This window comes from Canis lupus, chromosome 11 (genome assembly GCF_003254725.2).
Source record: "Canis lupus dingo isolate Sandy chromosome 11, ASM325472v2, whole genome shotgun sequence".
In the NCBI taxonomy this organism is placed as follows: Eukaryota; Metazoa; Chordata; class Mammalia; order Carnivora; family Canidae; genus Canis; species Canis lupus.
Window position 1 is genome coordinate 64952600 of NC_064253.1, and position 16197 is coordinate 64968796.

At 36.9% G+C, this 16197-nt stretch overlaps 1 protein-coding gene and 1 pseudogene across 3 annotated transcripts in view; one reads left to right on the forward strand and one right to left on the reverse strand.

The window, feature by feature from the left end:
- The window catches only part of SVEP1 (sushi, von Willebrand factor type A, EGF and pentraxin domain containing 1), a 182189-nt gene that overhangs the window by 124627 nt on the left and 41365 nt on the right, over positions 1–16197 (reverse strand). For all 3 annotated transcript variants that reach the window (XM_025433368.3, XM_049116369.1, XM_049116368.1), the window contains exons 4-5: positions 1237–1395; positions 241–420 (exon numbers count right to left, since the gene is read on the reverse strand). In XM_025433368.3, the coding sequence (XP_025289153.3) occupies positions 241–420; positions 1237–1395 (339 nt within the window). The remainder of the gene's footprint in view (positions 1–240; positions 421–1236; positions 1396–16197) is intronic.
- Positions 7991–8364, forward strand: LOC125752161 (60S ribosomal protein L35a-like; annotated as a pseudogene).

Below are 16197 nucleotides of genomic sequence, written 5' to 3' on the forward strand. Positions count from 1 at the left end.
GAAGCCCCTTTCTTTGCTCTTTGCTTGTTCATAAAAGAAACATAGAGGGCATAGTTTATGATGATGTGGTCAATTGAACTTGGTAGTCCTGACTTCAACTGTCCTATAATTTTTTCTCTTTCTGTGGTCTGTGGTCTATGAAATTACAAGAAACAAAGAACTCAACTGGTCCATTAAAGTTTAAGTCGAGGAAATCAAGCAAGGCAATCAATAAACAATGTGAACTGGCAGTTTGCATACCTCTGCAGGAGCTCTCTGAACCGGACCACAAACCATTGGGTAGACACAAGAGGATGCTGCTTCCCACGAGGTCAAATCCAGGGTGACATCGGACCCCACAGGCTGCATTGAAGTGGTTGTTACAAGTGTTCTGGATAAAGTAACCGTTTTCAGGAGGCTTCAGGGCAGGGCAGTGGACCACTAACATTTACAGAAAGAAAATAAAAAAGCAAAATTAGCCTTTGAAGCAGCCTCCTTTTCTTTGTTTGTGTAAGAGGACATTTTATACACACAGCTCAATTACCCACATCATTCCTATTTACTGCATTTCAATTTCTAAGTGCATATTTGGAAGAAAAAGCCTTATATCTCACTCCTATTAGGTATGCATTTACTTACAATTATATTTTTTAAACAAACTAAATATTATCTTTTAAGTTTAAAAATGTTTTGTTATCTAGGTGTATATGAGACTTTCCAGTTCTTGATCTTCATATGTCACTAGCTATTTTCCTTCTTAATTAAGGTGACATGAAACAAAGAATAAGTCAAACAAAGTATGTCTGCTTCAAATCCCACAGCCTCTGGTACATTGACAGGCTAATTAAATAGTTTTAACTTTTTATATGAGTAACATCAAGATACTTTATTCATAAAAATATTCTCTTTAAATGGATTTAAATATCACTAGAGCCAAAACCCAGCTCATTTGTTATCAAATTTGTTATTAGATTTGTAGCTTTTAGATTCATCTTAGATCTTTTTCAAGTACTAAATTTTTCTGGTTTCATGGTTCTAACCTCCTGGGGGTCTCAGATCCACTTTCTCTGGAGCAAGATATAGGTCTATGCAATGATAAGAAATGTTACTGAATAAAAACAAAGAACTTCTCCCAAATAAGATTAGAGAAAGGAATACTAAAGATCACTTAAAATGAATTGGATGGAAACACTGGCATCATTTCTCTCAAAGAGATCAGCTTTTATATTTCTTATTTGCCAAATGTGAGAGACTGACCTTCACAGGTCTGGCCGGATGCCCGATATCCCTCCTTGCAGACACAGTCTTCCGGGGATGTACTTCCAGGTGGAGAGGTGTGATTTTCATCAGGACATGGAAGGCAAGTACTGAGTCCTCCTGGAGAACCTTCTGGTTTGTACGTCCCAGACGGGCAAGCTGTGGAAGTCCATTTTACATTAATTTATGGCACATGAATTGATAGTTAACAGCATTTTTGAGACTAAGTAGGCAGAAAAAAATGCAATGAATATCTTTTCATAGAAATAATAGTATAATTCAAACAAAGCCAGAGACAAAGATTCTTTCTGTAAGAATGATGTAGTTTTGAGAGTTTTTTTCCATTCCAATTTTTATTTAAATTCTAGTTAGTTAACATATAGTATAATATTAGTTTCAGGAGTAGAATTTAGTAATTTTCACTAATATATAACACCCAGTGCTCATCACAAGTGCCCTCCTTACAGCGCATCACCCATCTAGCCCATCCCCACCCATTCCCTCCATCAACACTCAATTTGTTCTTTGTTAAGAGTTTCTTATGGTTTGCTTCCCTCTCTCTGCCCCCACTTCCCCTGCGTTCATCTGTTTTGTTTCTTAAATCCCACATATAAGTGAAATCATATGGTATTTGTCTTTCTCTGACTGACTTATTTCACTTAGCATAATACACTCTAGTTCCATCCATGTTGTTGCAAATGGCAAATATCCTTTTTGATGGCTGAGTAATATTGCACTGTGGGGTGTGTGTGTGTGTGTGTGTGTGTGTGTGAGTGTGTGATATCTTCTTTACTCATTCAAGGAGTGATGTAGCCTCCAAAGTCCCACAATGAGTTACAATTACAACACAACACAGCATGAGATGTCTGGGCTTATTTGTGGGGGAAAAAATAGCAACGCACCTTGGGAACTAAAAGGAATCAGTGATATGTGACATGTGAAAAAAAACTGAATAAAAATTGCTGAGTCCATATTCTCGTGACCTGCCCTGTGCAGCCCCACCACCCCCACAGCACTCCTGCACCCTCTCCCAGCAGAGGAGAACTACATAAGCAAAAAGCACTGAGCCCACTGTTTCTATTCAAATCATGTGATTAAAGACAGGAGAAAGTGAAGAGTTTGAGGGAAATAATCCAACTGCTGGGAAATAGGCCCTTTGAAGAAAAAAGAACTAAGACTCTGCTTTCCTCAGCTCAGAGAAAGGCACACAAAAATAGTGAAGTCAGCATCTAATTGACCTTGCTTCATACCCTCCCTCTGTACTGACAAAGTAGCTTTGAAGCTGTAACTTCCTCTCTGGAGTTATACATCAATAAAATAACTCAAAATTGAGAATTCAAATAAAAAAGGAAATTGCAGAACAGAGGGACTGGCAATGCTCAGCTAATTCAATGTGGCACTGTCAAGTATGCATTTGAGTATTTAAAAACAGTAGCACCCAGTAAGGTGTGCTTATAGGATGATATTTATATAAATTGTCTCATTTAGTCTACACAGTATTAGTAAGTAGTATTAATGATATTGTTATTAATAAATGCATTAATTTTCTTAGTATTATGTCCATGTTAAAAGATGAAAAATTAAGGCTTAGATTTTTAGACTTGATGGAGGTTACTAAGTAGGTGATAGAGCTAGAGCCTTTTTTATACTTAACATTGATTTACTGCGTTTTTATAGCAAAAAATTCAAAATTACATTTACATTTTTTAATTAGCAAGTCAAATGTTTTTAAGTGGTAGCACGCTCCTTTCCTCTTCCTTGTTGTCAATTTGTTTAAGGCTTGTTTCTGGGGACATAAGGTCTGACTTACTTATTTATTACTCTTATCATTTTGGTCTGGCTTATTTTGTTTTTTTATAAGGAATTTTTTAAAAGATTATTTATTTATTTATTCATTAGAGAGACACAGAGAGAAAGGCAGAGACATAGGCAGAAGGAGAAGCAGGCTCCCTGCAGGGACCCTGATGAGGAACTGGATCCTGGAACTCTAGGATCATGACCTGAGCCCAAGGCAGACGCTCAACCACTGAATTTATCCAGGTGCCCCTATAAAGGATTTTGTTAAGGTTTACAACAAAATTGAGAGGAAGGATAGAGCTACAATATTAAAGCAAATATTTATATGGCATTTACTATGTCCCAGGAAATGTTTTATATATTTTTTAAATATTATCTTTTTAATCCCCTTAAAAGCCTATGAAGTAGTTAGTATTATTAATCTCATTTTATAGAGGAGAAAAATAAGGCAGTAAGTAAGAGGTTATAACTTGCCGAAGTTACATTGAGTAAATGGCAGAGCTGGGATTTGAATCTAGATAATTTTTATCGAGTCCATGTTCTTTACCACTACATGTGCTGTGCCTCAAAAATCATCCAGGCAGGTCTCTTGGATGTTAAAATCCTTGTATTAACCACTATAATAGGCTAAAATAAGAAAAGACAAGATTCATAATATAATGTAATTATCAGAAAAAAATAATCATGCTTCTGCAATTCTTGATTATAAAAATAGTTATAATGGTATGTGACCTATGAAAAATACTTCAGCAGAAAGACAACATTGCATCCAAGGAGAGAACCTATTTGCTCACAGGTTTACTGGCAATAGGATCCCCCCAACTCTGTAGGACAAGCTAAAAGTAGACATCGAAAGCCTCAAATGGAGCTTTCCTTTTGATAAAGCAAGTGCTTTATCAAAAGCACTTTTCCTTAGAAAGGAAATTTCTAAGAATTTGACCCACATAAAGGTAAGTAAACACGTATGTATAATTGTTGTTTACAATTGCACATTCTGTACTGGCTATCAACACAAATGTCAAGAGATGAGGAGTTTATTAAATTCTTACGACACATCCATCCAGTGGAATATTAGCCACAAAAATAACAATTCTTGACATAGAAAATCATCCAAATTATGTGGTCAAGGGTAAAAAAAAAAAAAGCTGGTTTCAAACACTATGTACATTATGTGATCCTTTTTTGGCTTATAAGTACATATATAAGACTTGAAGGAAATGATCTTTAAGGCTATATTATTAAGAAATAATATCTATATTCCTGGTAGAATTATGAGACTTTCAGGTTCACTTCTGTTGATCTACATTTTCTAGTTTTGCTACACTGAATAGGTATTACTTGGGCAAAAACAACGAAAAGTAAATTAAAATTTTATGTAAAAGAAAGTCATTGTTCCCAATGCTATATTTCATTTCATGGTTACTAGTTCTCTGACCTCAGAGATCACTTTGATTCCTTCTTCTCCCTCTATCTCCTCCAATATCCAAATGAAAACCATGATGTTTGGCTTTTACTCCTTAAAAATCCTCATTTCCCCCTCCCTCCATCAGCATTGCCCTCTCTTAGATCTGGACTTTCCATCTCTCATTCAGGCTTTTACAAGCCCTTTACTGATCCTTCAGCCTTCAGACCTGTTCTTTATTCCACCATGAATGTTGCTGCCTGAACATCTTCCTAAAATATAAATCTGATCAAATAACTTTCTACTTAAAAACCGCACCACCAGGATGAAGCACTCTCTCTTCACTCTGACATCTAAGGACATCTTTGATCTGTCTGTAACCTTCCTGTACCTCTGATACAAGGGACCTGTGAATTCTGTATCTTGGTTAGAATCTGCTTCAGAATCAAGGAGAGCCTATTCTTGCACCACACCTCCCCTACCTCAATTTACTGGACTGGGGAGTTTGAACAATTGCTTCATTTCTCTGAGACTTGGTTTCTTTGTGTGTAATATCAGTAGTACTTCCCTTATAAATTTTGTTGTTAGGATTGACCTAAATAATATAAGTAAAGCAACAATGTCTGGCGTGTAGTTAGCATTCAGTAAATTTTTAGAATAAGGTCCCCAACTCTGAACTTTCTCAATAAAAGAGACAATTATACTTCCTTTCTCGAGTTGTTGCACCTGGCAGATGCTCTGATAAATATCACCTCTTTTTCTTAACTTCTACTTAGCTTCTGCCTTTGTGTATGCTTTCCTTTTTCTGAGTGAACCTCCAGCAGCCTTCAAGACTAACTCATTCTAGATAGCTCCTCCAACTTTTTCAGATTTTGTTGCCTTAATTTCTGAGGCCCCAGAGTACATTTCCCTTACCTCTGTTCTGGCACATGTCACACTGTATGTAACAGATGCACTTGTCTCTTTCTCTCAGTAGGCAACATGTTCTTGTATGTTCAGAGAGGCTTCCAGTGATCTGACCTAGTCATTAGCCATCCCATTTCCTGATCAACAGTCACTCAATCAAAGAAGGGCAAGGGTAAACAAGCTCTTTTGGAAGGCAGAGGTGGGCCTAATGTGGAGGAAGGACTATAGTCAGAGAGAATAATAATCGAGTGAAGTGAAAGAATGCTAGACTTGGGGTCAAGACAACTGAATTGCAACCTTGGCTCTTCTACTGGCAAGCTATATCGTCCCTGGCAAGTGATTTTCTTTTCTTTTCTTATAAAATACAGACGTTACAACTAATGATGACTATGGCTTTTTCAATTTCTAACATTTGATGATTCTATAAATAGAATAATACTAGAAAGTAAGTTAAAGAAGTCTTCCATATGAGCAGTAAGATTCTGTTTACGGATTTTATAATTTATTTGAAAATATTATTACATAAAAAAGGAAGCAATCTTAACAATATTACCTTCCAAAATGTTTTGAGTAATCAAGAGTTGACAACACTGGAGAACAGTGTTTTGGATAAAAATATCCAAAAGTACATTTGGAAACGTATTGTGAAATTCATAATGATAATGGAAAACAGACTTTAGGAGAACTATTTAAAGGCATTGCACAATTCTAGTGGGAGAGGTGTAATCAACTTCTTTGATACCCAAGGGGGGGTGGGAAATTCCTCATCTAAAACCAAGCAAAAGTTGAAAAGACGAAATAAAACTGTGGTTTGAGCAAGTTTCACAAGTGATGGTAAAGGGCTGGGGGTATGTTCTTTTCTTTTTAATATGAAATGTTTCCTTCCTGGAAATGTACCCAATATTGTTTCTTAATTGCTCTTTTAGTTGTTGGTAAAATAAGCACGTTCTCTTTTCAGAAACATCTTGGCGGTTATCAGCTACTATTACTGGAAGTGTGATTCTTGAAGTTATGTTGTGCTAATGTTAGTTTTTCTTCGGCTGACAGTGCAATTCTTTGACTGAAATAAATTAAAACGTCAACCACTTTGGAATTTGTGAAATACAAAGAAGCCTCCATTCTTTCTAATCCATCTTACTCACTAATTTGTTAGATGACTATTTTAGTTAATATAAATAGCATATATTATACAATAACAAATATTTTATAAAATTCCTTCATACACATAATCCAAGATTAATTTTTTAAAATTTGTTAAGTATTAAGACCTCTTTTCCTTGAACAATTCCTTGAAAGGCTAGTAAGTTCCTTTGAAGACTATAGTGGTAAGGTAGCTGCATTACACAACTACAAAGGTGCCTATTCAGATAGATTGTAATGCCATTCAAGAGACATGCAACTCAAAAGCCCTAGTTTCTGTTCTCTCTAGGAAGGACACCAAGCAAGTGTCTGGGCCCCCAGAGAAAGGCTCTTTATTATTACAACATCATGCTCCTTCTAAACTTTATGGATTTGATCTGAATAAGGATCTGTTCCTACAAATAGTTGTGCGAAGATTTTGAGGATTCACTGCCCTAGAAGAGAAGCAGTTTTCCCCACATTGAGCCAATATTTTCCCAATTACAAGACAAGGACGTAGGCATGATACGAGGAAACTTGCCTTTACGAGACAGCCAAGATCCTTTCCATTTTCATTAATAAATTAGATAAGGAGACTTTTAACTGCCTTGGATGCTGCACAACTGAATCTGTGGTAAATGAATTGGCATCCTGTCAATCTTCCTGCGATTGCTTAGCTTATTTGGCTGAAGTACAGCATATTTGGACAAAATTGTGAATTTGAGCAACTGTGTGGTGCCAAAGCAGCAAATGGCACACTGGTTGTAGGATGCCATGTTGCAAATATAAGCATCTGTTCAGAGATTACTGATGGATCAGGACAAGTCTGTCAAAAAACCAAAAAATAAAACCCTCAAAAGACCATGTCTGAAAAGAGGATGCATCAGCAAAGTAATTATTATACGTTAAGAATTAATATATGTAACACACACACACACACACACACACACAGAGAAATACAACCTGGCTAAGTCCAGAATACTTAGGCAAAGTGTTTTTGTTAACGAAAGATGAATGGATAAAGAAAACTCTGTGTTCTTAATTGTCTTAAGGTGTTTACTGTCTGGATGAGGAAAAATGTGAGATCATCCAAAGTTTTATAACAGAAACTTTGTAGGCAAGTACTTTTAGGAGAGGCCATGGAGATTTAAAAATTATCTTTAACCTTGTTTATTCTTTCTAAAATAGCCAATAACTCAGAATCATATAACGAAGAAAATAAAATTTACCGTAAGCTAATCCACATTGGTAAGCTGATTTCAATTTTTTATCATTATCAACAACTTGCTTTGTTTCCTTGTTTCTTTCATCCACTGAAATTCTTTTTTCTCAAGCAAAATAATATTAACTTTTCAAACTCCTCAGCCTACTGCCAAATTACTTTATATTTCCATTATTAGAACTAAAAGTAAGTATCGCACTGTATTCTCACTGGCACTAGGTATTAATAGTTTTTAAAATTACCAATTAATCAGGCCAATTTGGAGCCTGTGGAGGCCTGCTGGGAACAGAACTCCTAAAATGACAAAAATGTCTGGAAGGCTGTGGTCCAAGGCCATGTTTGCTGGCTACATGTGGGGTTTCTGGAACCAGGGGAGCACACAGCTCTCCGTAAAATTGAAGGTGTTTATGCTTGAGGTGAAACTGGATTCTATTTAGGCAAGAGATGTGCTTCTTCATATAAAACAAAGAACAACACAGTGACTTCGGGTGCCAAACCAAAAACAAACAAACAAAAAACAAAAAAGCCCAACAGAATAATCTGGGGAAACTTAACTCATGCTACCAGAAACAGTGGCATGGTCCATGCCAAATACCAAAGCAACCTTCCTGTTAAGGCCATTGGCCACAGAATCCATGTAATGCTATATACTCCTCAAGGATTTAAACCTACTGAAAAGTAAATAAATAAAGGCATAGATATGTTCTCTTTAAAACAAAACAAAACAAACAAAACAACCAGCTATTTAAATGTGAAATCCTAGGAGTTTCAGCGTAACAGGATTTCAACTTGAACATAGGATAGATCTATCCCTGAGATTCAGACATGTATAGGAATATATGTATAGGATACAGGTATAGGAATGTCTATTGCTTGAGGAACTTAAGAACCTTCTGGAAGAAAGCTCCAACCATGGTAAGGGTACTATTCAAAATATTACAACTCAGAACGACACAATCATTGATCAATGACAATAGACATCAGCTGTAGCATCAAGCAGACTTCTATAGGCCCCCTTGTCTGCCAGATGTTACCCCTACAGGTGCTAGACTGTGACACAGGTGCCAGGGAGCCTGGGAAAGGGCTCAGATCAGTCAAGGAATATTCAAGAGACTTAGAGTGGTAGCTATTCACCAACCAGAACATAAGTATTTCAATATCTTAACAATGTTTACAATGGGACTAATGCACAGCTATTGAAATGTTAACTCGTCCGAAGGAAAGAGAAATGGCACACTTTGGATCTAAGAACAACCTTGGCAGTAAGAAAGCAAGAGAAATTCTGGGTATGGTTTAGTGTTTGCTGCCAAAGTCATTTCCCTGTGGTCTTACAAGGAGTGGTGAATTACGAGTAAGGTCTTAGGCCATACTTGCCTTCCCTCAGCATCTCTACTTCGCTTCAATGAGACTTGAAGATCTTGGGGAGTTTGCAGATGTGGCTACCTTTTGTTTTCCATTGTTGTTAACGTTAAATTAGGATCTTATGACTCGATTGATTCTGTAAACTCCATGCATATAACTCTTCTAGGTTTCTCCACAGGCAGTGATTTTTGTCCACAGATGCCAAATTAATATCCCTATAACACAGCTTTCTTGCTCAGAAATCATCCATTCTTTGCAGTTGCCAATTAACCAAAGGCCATCTCTGTAGCCTGGAATTTAAGTCCTAGTACAATCTAGTTCCTATTCCCTACGTTTCTTGCCCTGAACCCCACTATGTTCATAGATGTAGGCCATTCACCCGTCCATACAAGCTACTACTAATCCCCATCACAGGTCTGTACATTCTGTCCTCCACAGTGGTATCTCCTATTTCTAACTGTCCAAATCCTATCACTCAAACCCGGTGCAAATCCCATAACCCACATAACCGAAAGCAAATATTTTTAGAACAGCTATAACATTTTGTATATGATATATGTCATATCATTTTAATTTTCATTTAATCTCAGCTGCTTAGAACTGGATTAACCATAATGCTTTGTTTATACCCCACATTCTGACTTCTGTATTATTATAGCTCCATTTCATAATAAGCCACTTTAAGGCAAGTACTATGCAAAATCCTATCTTCCAAAAATACCTAAAAGATATTTGATAAAGAAGTCAATGCATAGATTCAAATTATTTCCTTCTGTAGTTTCCATAAAACCCAATTCAGAATGATCTGTTCCACCCAGCATTCATTCTGATATCTGTGTGGTCTAGTCTACTGTACCTCGAAGTAGTCCACTCATCCAGCAATATTTTTCCTTCCATATTCCCATATTAAGATGTTTGGATTATTTTCTGAATAATCCATGTGTAAATAAAATTATAAGTGTTTTACTTTGGCAATTGCACTGCTTTCAACACATTAAACTTCACCATGTCACCACCTTTCTCCCATTTCATCCATTAAAGTCGGGTGTGGTGCAAAGGATCAAGTGAGAATCCTTAGATGAGAATTCTGGTAATTATTCCTGGCTCTGACACTTCTCTAAGTTATATGTCTGCCCTTCTCTAAGTTATATAACCAATTAAAGAACTGGTTTTTCCATTACAACATAGTTGTAACACTAAAATTTCATGACCCTCTGTAGGGATGAGAAGGATATTACAGGTAATGGAATACTAGGGATAGAGAGTAAGACAGGACTCCATCTGTACCCTTATAGCCATTGTAGTCTTATACAGATGATTAAAAGGGCAAAGTACCATGTTATATGACAGCACATAAGAGAGAGATTACCTAGATTTGAAGCAGGGAGGGTGGTCAGGTAAGCTTTGTCAATCAAAGTGATTTCAGAATGAGACCAGAACCATGCACACAAGTGAGAAGCAGAGGTGTAGGGTGATGGCATTCAAAACAGAGGGATCAACACGTGCAGGCCCAGAGGCAAGAGAGAGCATGCTTGAGAAAACAAGCATTCACTCTGGCTGGAGTACAGACGGGTGAGGCTAGAAAACGAAGTGGGTGCCAAAACCATGAAGATAGGATAGGTCGCATTCAAAAGCTAGGAGTTTATCCTTAAAACAGCAAGAATAAGGACAATGTTCAAGTTAAGGTATGCGACAAGATCATTCTGGGTGACTTCTGGAGAATTATTTTGAGGGACAATAATATTTCATTCTCAAACACATGATATGATTCAGTCACTCTCATTTTTCCCCTATGCATAAGGATCATTTCAGAACTTTGAGCTATGCTGAATGCTTTTTTTTTTTTTGCTTAATTGCAAACAAAAATCAAGATTTTTTTTCTCAATAACTTTTTTTAAAATTGTTATCCTTTATTTATTGACCATTAGTTTTTTTTTTTTTCTACTTTACTTTTGGTTTTAATAGAAATAAATCATTACTGGGCATAAAATGTGGGAAAAACAGACATTACCATACTTCCACAAAAGGTATTCCTAATTAAGATAACACATAAAAAGCAATACCACTGTTGGATTGATCCAACCAATGTGGAAAAATCTGTAACCAGAGAAGATACGATACACACAAAAAGGAAAAGAATTTGTTTCTGAGAAGATGGAGTAGATGTACTTTTTCTTAGTCTTCCTGCTAAATCCAACTAAAAACCCTGAATGTTATATATAAAATAAACATAAAATGACACTATTAAAAAGGCAGACAAGCTAGGCACTTTGATAATCAAAGCCCAACATGGTAGTGAATTCTTTGGGGTTCCTTTTTTCCTCACATAGCCCTGACTGAGGGTGACAAAAACTGAGTGACAAGACACCAACAGGAATGGACCGAAACAAAACAAAACAAAACAAAACACCCCAAAACAACAAAATACTGCTCTCTCCAGGCAAAGGGTGAAGAAATGGCATTAGGACACTTTTAGACAAGAACCAGTCAACTCCTCTACTCCAACCAAACACCACTGAAAAACTGTGACCCAGTGCAGCCATACCAGGAAGAGACCAAGTGGGAAGTCTATATTTGTACTCTTGCAAAGCTCTAGCAAGGCACCCCAATACCTCTGCCAGAGTGGTATCAGAGAAGGCCAAGTAGAGAGAGGAGTCTTTCACACCAATGGAGATGACAGGGTAAGGGTTAGGTCTCACTTCCACATTCTCCCAGACGTAGAGGTGTCAGGTCCATGGAGAGTCAGAACTTTTATCACCACCAAGCAGCAAAGAGGTCCCCTCTTAATAGTGTCTGAGAAGGCAATAAGGAGACCTTCCTAGAACCAGAAATTCCATCCACATCTGGCAGTAATGAGGATCCCTCTCACACACATACATATTAGTGTCAGTGGGGGGGGCAAAATGAGGAACACAGATATCTATGTTCACTTGGGAGGAATAAGGCAATGCTCCCCACCCTTCTTTCTCTGTTGAGGGAATGATTATATAACATTCTTGAAATGACAGAATTCTAGAAATGGAGAACAGATTAGCATTTGCAAGAGGTCAAAGTGAGGGCAACTAGCAGCAGAAGGAAGTATTTGGGGCTCTAAAAGAGTACATTATGAATCCTTGTGGTGATGAGCCTGTTCCGTAGCCTGAAGGCGTCCCTGTCAATATCCACATTGTGATGTTACTCTACAGTTTTGCAAGATGTTACTATTGGGAGAAGCTAGGAAAATGATATAGGGGATTAGTCTGTATTATTTCTTAAAACTGCATGTGACACCATCATTATCTCAAAAGGAAAAAAAAGTGTGATAAAAATGAAAAAACAAAAGGCAGAGAGGCAAAATTTCAAAGTACATCCAAAAATATCCAAGATTGAGAAGCTGCATTTTAGAGTTTGGGCTGCCAGGTCCAGTTTGTGGCTGGTTGGTGGTCAGGGATATTTCTTCATGCCTAACTATTGCTTTACGGATACCTTGGTCCATGAAACAGAATACGATGAAGAGTATACATGAGTATTAGAATGACTGGAAATTGGGGTACCTGGGTGGCTTAGTTTGTTAAGCATCTGCCTTCAGCTCAGACCATGAGCCCAGGGTCCTGGGATCAAGCCCCATGTCAGGCTCCTTGCTCAGAGGAGAGCCTGCTTCTCCCTTTGCCTCTACCCGCTTGTCCCTCTCCCTCTGCCTGCTGCTCCACCTCCTGTGTGCTCTGTCAAATAAATACATAAAAATCTTTTTTAAAATGACTGGAATTAGTATTCCTTCTGCATAAATTCATAAATTGACCTTCTTATTCATATATCAGTTTCAATAAAATTGTATAGTTCCTCATGAGGAGCACATAATTCTCTTTCAAGTTATTCTTAGAAAATGTGTATTTTTTTTTACTATTGTGAATGGGATGTAATAAGATTTTTTAAACTTAATGTTCTTGCATAAAAATTTATTGATTTTAAAGTATTTATCTTATTAACTTATAAATCTATTAATTCTAGTGACTTCCAATTTATTTCTTTGTATTTCCTAGGTTAAGAATAATACTTCATACAATGGTAAAACAACTCTTTTTGGTTTAAAATATTAAGTATTGATGGTGAAATAGTAAACTTGCTTTATTAAAATTTATGGTCGTGTTTGCAGTATTTCACATATGAAATGCATTTGATTAATTTTTTCTTATAACTTATTTCATGATCCGTGACATATTTTCATACACCTGCTTCCATATTTTTTTTCCTGCTTCTATATTTTGACAAAATTTATAAATCTCGAGTTTTAATGGAAATTTTCCCAACTACTAACATTATACTACATATAGTAATGATGATTTATTTGCTTTATATATTTGTTAAATGAGTGCTTAAATGGTAAAAATTCAAAACATCCTGGAATGCTATCTTGCATTGCTACATGAATTAAAATACTTCTCCAAGCCATCAATCATCAATACATGCAAATAGCTACACACACACATACACACACACACACACACACACACATACACAAGCGCACACAGGCTATAGTTTTAGGACTAGATTTGGAAAATAATGTCAATATCTAGATAACATGAAAGAGATAAATGTGTTATTAGCTACTTCCTATGTTGAACTCAGCCTTCCAGATGGCTTGCTTTGATTCTAAGCCAGTGCTTCTCAGGGTCAGTAGACTTGTTCACCTTCACTTCTCCAAAAAAGGAATGGAAAATTCTCAGGAAGTTGGGAACCAAGCAGAGTTTCCATATGCTGTGTTCTAGTATCTGAACACACAGTTTGCTTTATTTATTTACTCATTCATTCTTCACTCAAAATGTATTAATGCTGACTCCAAGTCCCTGTGCCACTTAGCAGCGGCTATTAAAAAAGAAAGAGACGTTGAACATAATCCTGCACTAAAGGGATTCATAGAATATTAAAGAAGAAAGACCTACCCCAAATGATCATACAACAGGGCGTTTTAACAGAAAGAAAGTTTTTTAAGAAAACCAAAAAACTCTAAGTTTATTGCTCAGGCAATGACTCTGTGGAAGAAGGGATGAAAGGGAAAGTTTCATGAAAAAAGTGAAATTTGTCATGAATCTTAAAGTACTGGTAAGAAATTACTGGACAGACAAGATGTGGGATATTCTAGGCAAAGAAGACAAAGATGCACAAGCACAGAACCATAAAAGGCCTGGAAGTGTCTGAGAAGCCACAAGCAGTTTGGGGCAGATGGAGCATTCAATGTTTGCAATGATCATAATTAAGAGATAATTTACCACTAATAGAATCACATGGCTTTGCTATTTCCTCTAAAACTTTACAAAGAGATACAGTAATGCTTTTTTAATCTTATGCTAAAACATTAACTCTGTCAATACAGGACACAGTTTTGCAACCTCAGTACTATTGACATTTGGAACCTGTTGATGTATTGTAGGATATTTGGCAGCATCCTGGCCACTAGCCACTAGATGACAGTAGCTCCTTCCAGCTGTGACAACCCATATTGTCTCCAGACATTGCCAAATATCCCTTGGGGGGCAAAATCGCTCCCTACTGAGGACCACACGGGTAGAGTAGAAAATTTAAATTAATCAAGCAGTTGCTATATGCCAAGCATCCTAGCAAGCTTTCTGTACATATTATCTCATTTAATTTTTATAACCATCCAGCTACTTACTATAGACTAGAAAAGTGAGGTCCAACAGAGGTCAAAAAACCTGCCCAGAAAAACAGTCAGTGACAGTCATGAACCAGGATTCATGAGTAGGATTCATGCCACTAATGAATCAATAACTATATGTATATATGTATATGATATATAGATGCTACGATATACATATTTTACCAGTACCTCCATTTAGGATGCTACATGGCACATCATGATTTTGCTGAGTCTGATTTTCTGTAGCTTGTGCTATCATTTTCAAATTGCTAACACTGGCTATCATCCAAACTTGGCTAGTCATCTAACATTTTAGTAAGCACCAACCCCACGCAGACCCCGCAGAACCAAACATTTGGGATGTTAAGCTACAACTTAGAAGCAACAGTTTACTTTCAACATAACCTAGGAAGATTAGTAAAATATTTCTAGATCATTTCTTTGATGGATAATGACCGTGCAATGAGTGCTATGGATGGACTGTAGGCAGTGTAATGGCTAAGAGGCAGCGCAAATTCTGGGATCTGAGAGATCTGAATTTGCATGCTAGCTTCTTTCCAGTTGAATGACATTAGAGAAATTTCTTAAATTCTTTAACACTGTTTCTTCGTCTGCAAATGAGGAACCTAATTAGGCAAAAATTTTGCAAGAGGTTTGTGGTTCTGGCATGAATCATTTTAGAGAAATTACTTTCAGAATCTCAACCCTGATAGGTACCCTCACCTAAGTTGGAAAAAAAAGCGCCTAGCACACCTTTGCGCAATTGCCCTTCATTCATTTTTCAAACGAAATGTGTATTTTTCATCTCTTCTAAGTCTTACTAGGGCGCATCATCCCAAGGCAACAAACCTCCAGCACAATTCAAAATCTTGATACCTGGAGACCTTCCTTTCATTAAGGTACCACAAGCAAGTCCTCTAAGAAATGTTCCTTGTTTTACACATATTTCAGTTAAATATCATTCAGTATTTCCTGACATTGGAAATGGGAATATTTAGGCTCATTTCTTGGAGATTCTGAATTCAGAAACATGTTAAGCTGGGGAAGTAAGAGTAAAGGCATTGTTCACTTACCACCTTTCTTTTTCAACTTCCTGAATAGTGTCAAAGAATATGTCACTTTTTCAGAAGAGTCTGATGAGGGCAAAGCTAGGGAGACAATGTCCACGGGAGATACTGAAGGTGGCAGTAACTTACTCCATCCAGCTGAGACATTCAGAGCAGGGTCTCTGCCTTATTTAACAATTGTGGAAATCTAAGGTAATATGCTGGCCACCAAAATGTGCATTAGCTTATTTAGCCTTTTTCTCTCAGAACATAAGTCTGATTGAGAGGATAGGTTTAACTGCGTGAAATATTTTCATAAAAGGTTACATATAGATATTTGTCCATAAATATTTTTTTAAAGATTTTATTTATTTATTCATGATAGTCACACAGAGAGAGACAGAGAGGCAGAGACACAGGCAGAGGGAGAAGCAGGCTCCATGCAGGGAGCCCGACGTGGGATTCGATCCCG